The following is a 9,989-nucleotide window of genomic DNA, read 5'->3' as shown; positions in this document are numbered from 1 at the left end:
TGCCGGCGTCTAGATTGGGCAACTTGGAGTGCACATTCCACTGCGACGCCATCCTTGGAATAATGACCATACCTTGTGGAACGTCTACCCGCCGGTTTCTGGCTACCGTTCTCAAGTCTGAGACGGTGGCGTCGTTTCCGCTGCACGTTACGCTGGACGTTTCTCGTGGTGACATCAGCATGCCCGACTTGTCACTCTTGGATATGGACCTCTCCACGGCTGTCCAGTCTGCACATTTTGACGATGAGTGGGCCGTTCAACCAGAGAGAGCCATTATGGGCGCCAAGAAAATCTGCCTCGTGCCATTCGACTTTCCATTGGACAGGCTGCAGAGTATAGTGTTTCCAGGTGGGGTTTTGGAGACGTACCCCGGAGTGTCATCGACGCCGTCTCTCCTTAGGGACGAGCCGTCTCTCCTCAGAGAGGACGGATTCTTCGCCGACAGGGCGACATCGTCGGAGCCTCGGGCCCGTCCTCGCAGTTTCTCACCGATGCCACGGGTGGAAGCAGATGAACCTGACGGCGCTGGACGGCTTTCTTTTTATATTGGTGAGAGGGCAGCCAATCTGGTGCGAGGCATAGAGAAGCTGCTGTCCTCGGGGTTCTACTTCTCCTACGACGTTGACTTCTCTCGAACCCTTCAACACCGCGCGCTAGAGAGTGCATCTACGAATTTATCCTCCAGACCGCAGATGCTTCCGTGTTGGCGCGCCGTCCAGACTGAAAACGTCGACCCGCCTCCCGAGCACATCTTTGAAATGGAACAAACCAGGTTAAAAGAACCCAGCTATGTCGACTGCTGGGAGAGGAAATACCTCTGGAACCACCACCTTGTGACGCCCTTCATCAAGGCTGGAGTCGACCTTAACTGGTTAGTACCGATAACTCAGGGCTCAGTATCGTCCCTTTTTGTGGAGCATCCTCTGCACTCTGTGGAAATGATTCTGAGTGAGAATTCAGGCGCCATTTGATGCAGTTTGTCGGCGGTCCATGCGTCGTGGTGGCACCCGCTACAACCACCGAGGCATCGACGACGAGGGCAACGTCGCAAACTTCTGTGAAACCGAAACCATCCTTCACGTCGGACGCATGCGACCTGAGACCCTAGTGCCGTTACACCGCGAGTCCATGCAGCAAGGGGCGTCGCTTCCACCCGGTTGCGGATGGGCAGCATCAGTCCAGATTCGGGGGTCTGTGCCACTCCACTGGGAGCAGAATGGCATGATAATCAACCCTCCTCCCGTGCTGACGAAAACGTACAAGGACTCTCCTCAGTCGTTTAGGATTCATCACGAAGAACTTGCCCGTCAATATGGTGACGTGTACTACATGAACCTTTTGTCCACGACCAGGCAGCAAGAGCCTAGATTGACCAAGTCGTTGGTGGAGGCACTTCGTCTATACACGACATCTGAACAGAGGAACTACGAGCGTGCTAAGCAGACAGATGAGGGTGGCCGCCCACCCACCATCCAGCACACGAACTGGGACTTCCACAGTCAGGTCAAAGCCAAGGGACTCGAAGGTGCACTGGAAACGCTTTACAGAAGTGAGTTTACACAGCAGGCGCTCTACGCATCCGGTGCCTTTGTGGAACGGCCCCTGTGGACAGCTGGCAACACTTTCCAATGTCAGGCTGGCGTAATTCGCACCAACTGCTTGGACTGTCTAGATCGCACAAACGCACTACAGATGTATGTCGCGTTCTGGTGGCTGAGTGCCTACCTGAGTGAGCGGGGGCTCAAAAACATCTGCGTGGCCCCTGCTATGAAGATGATGGAGGTGCAGGGCACCCCACTGAAGGTCAAGAACTCGGTAGTCGGACAGCTGTCTGCCAAGGACGTGATCTTCACATACTTTGGCGGGCAGGAGGCGCCTTGCGCTCTGACGGCTTACCGGCCCATTGTGCACGACAAACATCTCTTCTTCAATGAAGACGACTCATCATTCGTTCCGAGTGCTCTCAGGGAGCAGTTGGGGTCTGTGTGGGCTGACCACGGAGACAAGATCTCGTACGCCTACACAGGCACTGGCAGCGTACTGTCAGCTTTGATTAAGAACGGTAAAGCTAGTTGGTCTACGAACGCGGACCACGTGTTCCGGTCCATTGGACGTCTCTATCAGAATACATTCGAAGACAACTTCAGACAAGAGTGCCTACAGGTGCTGCTTAACTGGACTCCTTGCACGCCAGCAGCACCTCGTCGCACCGCGAAGAGTCTTCCCCCCAGCAAGGTCGCATCCTGCAGCAAGGAGGAGCGCGACCGGCTACTGATTTGGACGGGAACCTACAACATAGCAGGCAAGTCACCTGGGGAGCAGGATCAGCAGGGTCTTCGGGAGTGGTTGATGGTTGACAAGGTCCTTGCTGATGTCTACGTCGTCTGCATACAAGAGCTCGTGGAGCTCACTGGCGTGCGGGTGCTCCTACAGCAGTCCGACAAGGACAAGGAGTGGAGTTTGGAATTTGCCTTGCGGATGGCTCTGGGGCCAAACTACCTGAAGGTACGCTCGCGCGGACTCGTAGGCTTGTACCTCACTGTGTTCGTGCGTGACACTGTCGTGGAACAGATGTCAAACCTCTCCATCGAGGAGATCAAGCTCGGGTTCCGTGGGCAGATGGGTAACAAGGGCGCAGTACTCCTCAGGTGTAACATTGGCCGCGAGTCTTATGTCTTCGGAAACGTGCATCTCACGCCTGGAACCAGCAGGTTCGACGAACGGAGGATGCAACTTCGATCTGTAATCCGACAAGCCTTCAAGACGGCGACATCAGATGATTCTGTGTGAGTAGCTACGGATCTCAGGACGCAGCGATTCAGATAGTGGGCTTCCTGAGAGCACCAGGGATGCAACCGACGTCGACGTGCTGATTTTGGGGGGTGACTTTAACTTTCGCCCAGACGTGTCGATGGACTCTGAACGAGTAGTACGCATGGTACTCGATGGTCGGTCGCGTGATCTTTTCACTCGAGACCAATTGGCCATATGTCGTCGACTGCACATGCCTCCAATGATGGACCTCATCGACGTCTCCGAACTCAACTCATCCGAAATCGCATTGACGCAGCAGTTTCCACCGACATACAAGTACGTTATTAGATCGAACGCTTTCGAGAAGAGCCGAGTTCCGGCGTGGTGTGACCGAGTGCTATTGGGAGGGAGATCAGTTGACTGTGAGGTACCATCCAACTCCCAGGTGGAATGCAGGGCGTACTCCTCTGTACAAACCCTGCTGATGAGTGACCACCGACCAGTCATGGCACTAGTGTCCTGCCCCTTCACGCCGATCAGTCCTACGTATCAAATGACCTCTGGCTAAGAATCATGACGGTGATTAGTTAGCAATAATCAGAATTCGAAAAATGACCAAGCTCTGGTCATTTCTGACTTGTTCAATAGTTCTTGGTTCTCGTCGGTATGGGTATGACGCTGCAACGCTTGCCGACACGTTCACCATCGATGAGGATAGGCACCAGACTGAGAATTGGCAGACTCGGTTCCTAACACACTCGCTGTTTGAGTCCGGCAACGCTGAATTTATCAGTTGGAAACCGAATGCGATTCCACCCGAGATAAGGGTAAGGGTGCGCCCTGACCGCGTCTCGGTTGCCGATGCTCGGGTGTGGGGGTTGTGGTTCTACTTCGCAGTCAACCACAGAAAAGGAGAACCCACAAAAATTATCATAGAGAATGACGGACTCAATGTCTACGCCTTAGGCAACACGCAGCGCTTCGAAGACGTCGCCACCTATGAGCAGTGTATGATGAAAGAGGTCCGCTGGAATGGAGTGCCGTTGGACAAAGCGGCGTCCACATGTAAGAGTGCTGCGGCGGAGGCGGTAAAGTGCCCACCGCACGGCGCAGCTCATCCTTTCCCCTACAGGGTGCGGTATTCGTACGATCGGTGGGAAAGGGACTAGTGAGTAACGCAGCAACACTTGGCACCCCCTAAAGACTACCGAGATCGTGAATAATGAGATCCACGTAGATGTCACCCCTGCCCACGACGTCATTTACTTGGCTCTTATGGAGCCACACACCCCCGAAACGGTTCTGACGTACATTTCTACGATCCAATCCAGGACGAACGTGGTCGATGTCGCGATGATAGGCGAGTCGTACTACAACCTCCCTATATACATGGTACAGATAGGCAGCGCGTCACGCGACGCGTCAGGGCCAGAGGTAGTGGATTTCTCTTCAGCGTCCCCTCCGGCAATGAGTTCGCTGAAACCCGCTGTATGGGCGCTCGCAAGGCAGCACCCAGGGGAAGTTATGGGAGGGTACAGTGCTGAAGGCATCATAGATCTGCTGACAAAGCCGTCTCCTTCGGAGAAGGCTCTCGCCGAGGACTTGCTCGAGCGGTTCGTGTTCTACGTAGTCCCCCAAATCAACCCGGATGGCGCGGCGCAGGGTAATTGGCGAACTAACGGGGCGGGACACAACCAGAACCGCGACTGGGTGAACGCGCAGATGGACACGACCCCCGAAATCCTTTACGTCCAAAACCAAATGGACCGAAAGGGGGTGTCCTTCAACATCGACCTTCACATGTCTGCTGCGGATAAACACGTTACAGTCTACTGGCCGAATGGCATCGATGTGGAGGACACGACTGCGGTCACTCAGGAAGAAGGTTACCTCAGTACTGTGGAGCGGCGACTTGACGATAGGGGGTGCCCTGCGGTACCCGAGGCTAAGTACTTTGGATTGGTCGACTGGTGGGTACAGGACGTTATGCGTGACTCGAAGACCTTGAATGATGTCTTTGATACGTCGTGTATTTCACGACCCGCCGGGCTAAAGTGGCTTCTGCAAGGAGCCGTCGATCCCGTCTCCACATCTGACCTACAGGCAAATAAGCTCATCTACAACACGATGCGCGCAACCTTCGATGCTGCGGCAAAGGAATATTCCAACGGGTTATGGACAGGGTACGACACTGTAGGAACCGGATCTGGTATGTACAAGGGGTTCAAACCTGGCTACCATCCGATGTACGGAGATACGTGGCCACAAGACCGGTACGGAGCCGTAGGAATCACGGTGGAAATGCCTGGAGTGTACTCCTGTGAGGCTTACTTCAACGACGAAATGAAGGACGAGGACAGCGTTTTCGGCTCAAAACACGGGCGTCGGGTCGGAGCAGCGTTGATGTGGGGCCTCCACGCGGTGCGCGACTCGGTAATGCCTTATGAAGGTATACAGTTCCACGCCAACTCCGTGTCTTACGCCGTTAGAAAGGTAGCTTCCGGTTCGGAAAGGCGGCTGAAAGCCGGAAGGGAGGTCGAATTCCACCACGACGCGCTATACCGGCGATTCATCGATCAACGCCTCAAGTCGTCGGTCACCTTCAACGACGAGGACCCAGAGAAGCCCATCCTTGACATCAAGGGAGTTTCCGATTTGTGGAGAAGACATGCGACGTGCATGCACGACGGCGCTCGTTGTGAGATCCGCAGCGACGACGACGTATCCGACCCTCATAACATCAAGGTCTACCTGAAGCCAGACGAGTATTCTGCCTACGACGATACGGTGTTTATGCAAAGCTTCTCCGTCGCCGTCGACGGGCTTACTCCCGGTAGGCGAGCGAGGTTCGAAATCGTAAATGGCCTGAAGGCAACGTGGGCGGCTGGGTACACCATGGGCAAGGGCCAACCAGTTTGGTTCTCTCACGACCGTCAGAGCTGGTGGACTGTGGACAATACAGTAGAGGGCGAGTCGTCAGTGGTGGTGGAGTATACGCCTGATGAGCCATTAGTACATATCGGGTACCAGCCTATGTACAACTACGAGACCTACCTTAATTTTCTGGGCCAACGCCAGGTGAATAGCAGCGCTTCTCTGGAGCAGATAGGTCTATCTGTCCAGCGTCGAGCTATTTATCGCTTGACGTACGGCGAGAACGATCCCAAGAAGAAGAAGATCTGGGTAATCGGCCGCAGTCATCCCGGTGAAACTCAGGGGAGTCACTTTGTACTGGGCTTCACCGACGCGCTGGAAGAGGACTCTCCTTGTGCGAGAAGAGTCCGGGAGGAAGCGGTGGTGCATGTGGTTCCGGCCCTTAACGTTGACGGACTGGCCAATGGATACCACCGAACCAATGCAATGGGAAGCAACCTCAACCGCGTTTGGGATTTCCCCTCCTTGCAGGCAGCCCCGGAAGTGCATTTCGTCCTCGGGAAGATGATGGAAGAAGGCGTCTCCATGATGGTGGATGTACACCAAGATGAGACCACTGATGACTCGTTTGGCGTGTGGTACCAAGTTGGCAACCTTTTCCTGGATGTCGTGTCGGAGAAGCTGGCTGCGATGTACAACACCTTCAACGAGGCCTTCGTTGAGGCATCTGGTGGGGTGTTCACTGGAGAGAACATGTACGGGTTCCCCACGAAACCGGATATGCCGTACTACTCTGACTCTGGCGTAGTGTATCGTTTCAAAGATGGCTTCGGTTACACACTCGAGATGCCTTTTCGACGAACGACTGCTGGAGGTGGACGTGTGTGGAGCCCCACGGAGTCAATAAGGCTGGGTCACAACATGTTGGATGCTGTCTGTGCTGTTCTCGATGAGCTGCCTGTAAACCAGAAATCAGATCGAGAACTCTCCTACTCCTTCAACGTTAATGGCCGAACCACTGGTGGAGAGGGTGGAAACAGCTCCCTTCGTCTGTCAATAGGAGGTTTTTGTCTGTTTTTGATTGCGTTAGTGGTCTAACTGCTTAAAAAACGAGAATCCCATCATGGAGCAGCCTGCCCTCCAACAGAAGAGCGCTGGCCGTTGGACAGTCGAACTGCCTCGCGCCATCACCGCAGTGAATGAGTTGACGGACGAATCAGGAGAGAGATTCGTAGACAAGCAGCCGGCAGAACTTGTAGAAATGTACAAGCATGTAGTTCTCAGACTGACTGGAGAGGCAGAGACCTTGGAGAGACTTATGCCTGAGTCGACGCTGCCTCTACTCACTGCAGATCACTACCAGCCCCCAGAGTCTGCCGTCAAAGCTCCTCCTAGCCGCGAGGGCCACTTGTGGACCGTAACCATGGTGTTCCTCACGTTGATGCTCTGCAATCAGGGCGTTCCAGTAGATGGGCTGAGCTATTTGGTCAATCCCCACAGCGAGCGAAATTTGCGAACGATGGAAACCAAGACCTATCTCTTGCTTCTGTACCATACGGGGAACTCCCACCAGTGGAAGACCGACCTTCGAGCTCGATTTAAGCCCTTGAAGGTGGGATCTGCTACGAAAGAGTTCTACTCCCTCGTGGAGACAGCTCTACAGATTAGGGTTTGCCAAAGACAAAGGGCGACACGCGATTTAAAGCGGCTGTGCAAAAAGAGGTCTTCAAACCGCTTGAAAAGCGCTTGGACCAGCCTTGTGACCAAGAACCGCTAGCCTATGTTGGCCATTTTGTTTCCGGAGCCCCGCGGGTTCAAGTCCTTCCAGTCATCCCAGAGGCGATCCTTCATCTCCTGGGCCTCGTCCACGACGTCCTCGTCCTTCTCTGACTCGGGGGCCTGTGGGGTCAGTGCCATAGCCATTTCAATGTCAGCAACTTCGGCCAATGTCATGGTGGGGAGCGTGTAGAACGGTTGGAACACATCTCGAGCCATCTGGACCCGAGAGGGCTTCACAGGACCCTGCACGATTCGGTAATCCTCCGTAATGGTATACATGGAGGATTCAATCTCCTTGCGGGTCCTGACAGGGGGTGGTGCGGACTTGAAGTCTTTGGGTCTGGTTGCCAGTAGCTGCGCCTCAGTGTGCGCGAGTCTGACGTGATCGAATGCATCCAGTGCCGACTTCTTGATTAGCATCGAGTAGACATCGCGGACCGTTTCTTCGTCCTGGGTGCACACGTCGAGTTCTTCATCAACAGAACTCAACTTGAAGACCTTGCTTAGTTTCTCCAAAGCCACGTCACACTCCTTGCCCTCCTTCAGGCTCGCGATCTTTCTGTCGCGCACGGTTCTAGCATCGGCTGCGATACCGTCATCCAGGCTAAGTTACCCACCAACCACAGACTTACTCCTCGAGCAGACGGCTCTGCTCCTTCGTCAGAGCTCCCAATGTCTGGAGCCGCCACAGGTATATCTTCCACATTCTCAGACTGAACGTGAGGGCGTCGGCGCTGCGTGGGGGGCCTCGTGGTGACCCACTGTACGTCAGCGGATCCTGGCAGCAAATAGGTCAGCTCTGCAAGAAGAAATGGACACAGAATGAACTTCATATCCACGGTCTTCACCTCATCCATAGACTCATGGTGTGAGACGTGACCGTGCATATCGGCCTCCAGCATTACCTGCTCCAGATCAGCTCCCAGCCGACGCATAGATTCTTCCGACTCGTCGTAGTGACCCTGGAAGTCCACAACTGACGACTCCCAAACACAGTTCAGACATTTGGTCAGACATTCGAACGCTTTCTCGTGAAGACTCATATCGGGATTTTATCACAACTACTGAGCACGCTCACCACGGATGCGACGGGCAAGATGGATGTCTTTGGGCATGATGGTCACGCGTTTGGCGTGAATCGCACAGAGGTTAGTGTCCTCGAAAAGGCCCACAAGGTAAGCCTCGGCAGCTTCTTGCAGGGCAAGAACGGCAGTGGATTGGAAGCGGAGGTCGTTCTTGAATTCCGTCGCGATCTCGCGTACCAATCGCTGAAAGGGGAGCTTGCGGATGAGCAAGTCAGTGGACTTCTGATAACGTCGAATTTCGCGGAGGGCTACGGTGCCAGGGCGGTAGCGATGGGGCTTCTTGACGCCTCCAGTGATGGGGGCGGACTTACGGGCTGCCTTGGAGGCTAGCTGTTTGCGGGGCACCTTGCCTCCTGTGGATTTACGGGCTGTTTGCTTGGTTCGAGCCATATCGCGGAAAACTACAATATCCTATTTCGTTTTCATGAGATACATCTTTGTGATCCTGTTGGCATAACGTAGTGCGTATCTACATATTTACGTGATGCGAGAGCTGCCTCGACACTCACTTAGTTTCGAGCCGATGTTTAGAGACCGGCAACACAAACCTACTTGTCACTTGTTCAGACACTGCTGTTGAACTGGGTGTGGATGAGAGACTGGAATTTTTTTCAGGCGGGACACCAATCCCCAGTGACAGTCCGTGACTTTGCTTGAAAGCAGCAGCTCGAAAACTGTTGCCAGAGTTCATATCATCATAAAAGGTTAGGAGATTTTGTGGGACCTCTATTGTGGACAACTAATTCAAAATTCTATTCAAATGAAACTGTTTGGATTGCTTACGACAGTTAAGGCTACCACTTTCCTTTACACTACAACAACCACGAGTACGCCCCCTGTCTCTCTGACAACCCTTCCCGACATCCTAACGACTCCAGTACTTCCTGATCCGTTGCCTCCCTCTAGCACTGACATCCCATTGACGACGGTGAATGTCGATCCGCTGGCGGAGTGTATCGTTCGGGACGCCGTCTTCATAGGAAATGACATCATTGGTGGAGAGGCTGAGTCGTTCGAGGAGTGCCACAACATATGCAGGAGTCATCCAATGTGTGAGGCATGGTCTTACATCCCCACTGTCACGACTCCGTGTTGGCTCAAGACCAAGACGGGATTCCGACTCGCCATTAAGGGAGCTGTCTCGGGGACGAAAGATTGCTCGTACAGTCGTGAGTGCCACTTGAACAATACGGATTACGTCGGGCATAACATCGATGGTTACGACTACGTTACGAGTTATCGGCAGTGCCTGTGGATGTGCCAGCAGAATGAGGAGTGCATGTTCTTCTCATTCAACCCTGATGACAGGGTGAAGTGCTTGTTGAAGCGCAGCGTCGGAAGGAGGGCTTTCAAACTTGGCAGCATCTCCGGTTGCAGGACATGCCGGTGAATTTTTGAATGTGATTGTTTTTAAACTAGAACATAGTAGTGATTTTCTCTCGATTCCGTGTGTGAGCCACTTACGCACCGTAAAATGTTTCGTGGGACGTCTGGGTT

At 53.8% G+C, this 9,989-nt stretch overlaps 4 protein-coding genes across 10 annotated transcripts; 3 read left to right on the top strand and 1 right to left on the bottom strand.

Annotated features, from left to right (window-relative positions):
- Positions 1–62: 62 nt before the first annotated feature.
- Positions 63–6,726, top strand: KVP17_004096 (uncharacterized protein; the record flags this gene model as incomplete). 5 transcript variants are annotated; one of them, XM_068521987.1, is made up of 5 exons in its annotated part: positions 63–948; positions 977–2,786; positions 2,815–3,300; positions 3,356–3,907; positions 3,936–6,726. In XM_068521987.1, the coding sequence occupies 5 exons, from the start codon at positions 63–65 to the stop codon at positions 6,724–6,726; spliced, it is 6,525 nt and encodes a 2,174-aa protein (XP_068377083.1). The 5 variants fall into 5 exon arrangements, with proteins under 5 accessions (XP_068377083.1, XP_068377085.1, XP_068377084.1 ...); XM_068521989.1 differs by lacking the exons at positions 977–2,786; positions 2,815–3,300; positions 3,356–3,907; positions 3,936–6,726 and having other exon boundaries at positions 63–971; XM_068521988.1 differs by lacking the exons at positions 63–948; positions 2,815–3,300; positions 3,356–3,907; positions 3,936–6,726 and having other exon boundaries at positions 991–2,790.
- A 25-nt stretch (positions 6,727–6,751) lies between these two features.
- On the top strand, positions 6,752–7,331 carry KVP17_005325 (uncharacterized protein; the record flags this gene model as incomplete). Its single annotated transcript, XM_068515130.1, has 2 exons — positions 6,752–7,240; positions 7,284–7,331. 2 exons carry the CDS (start codon positions 6,752–6,754, stop codon positions 7,329–7,331), a joined length of 537 nt encoding a protein of 178 aa, XP_068377102.1.
- Positions 7,332–7,401: 70 nt separating this feature from the next.
- KVP17_004094 (uncharacterized protein) lies at positions 7,402–8,882 on the bottom strand (the record flags this gene model as incomplete). Of its 3 annotated transcripts, XM_068521985.1 has the most annotated exons (4): positions 7,402–8,011; positions 8,040–8,141; positions 8,170–8,445; positions 8,473–8,882. In XM_068521985.1, 4 exons carry the CDS (start codon positions 8,880–8,882, stop codon positions 7,402–7,404), a joined length of 1,398 nt encoding a protein of 465 aa, XP_068377081.1. The 3 variants fall into 3 exon arrangements, with proteins under 3 accessions (XP_068377081.1, XP_068377080.1, XP_068377079.1); XM_068521984.1 differs by lacking the exon at positions 8,473–8,882 and having other exon boundaries at positions 7,402–7,991; positions 8,021–8,450; XM_068521983.1 differs by lacking the exons at positions 7,402–8,011; positions 8,040–8,141; positions 8,170–8,445 and having other exon boundaries at positions 8,469–8,882.
- Positions 8,883–9,252: 370 nt separating this feature from the next.
- KVP17_004103 (uncharacterized protein) lies at positions 9,253–9,882 on the top strand (the record flags this gene model as incomplete). Its single annotated transcript, XM_068522004.1, has 1 exon — positions 9,253–9,882. The coding sequence occupies one exon, from the start codon at positions 9,253–9,255 to the stop codon at positions 9,880–9,882; it is 630 nt and encodes a 209-aa protein (XP_068377100.1).
- Between the last annotated feature and the right edge of the window lie 107 nt (positions 9,883–9,989).

The sequence above is a fragment of a genome (genome assembly GCF_019968985.1).
Source record: "MAG: Porospora cf. gigantea B chromosome Unknown PgB_NODE_205_length_29054_cov_131.558, whole genome shotgun sequence".
NCBI lineage: Eukaryota > Apicomplexa > Conoidasida > Eugregarinorida > Porosporidae > Porospora > Porospora cf. gigantea B.
The sequence above is the reverse complement of the archived record's forward strand: the minus strand, read 5'-3'. Positions and strand labels throughout refer to the sequence as shown.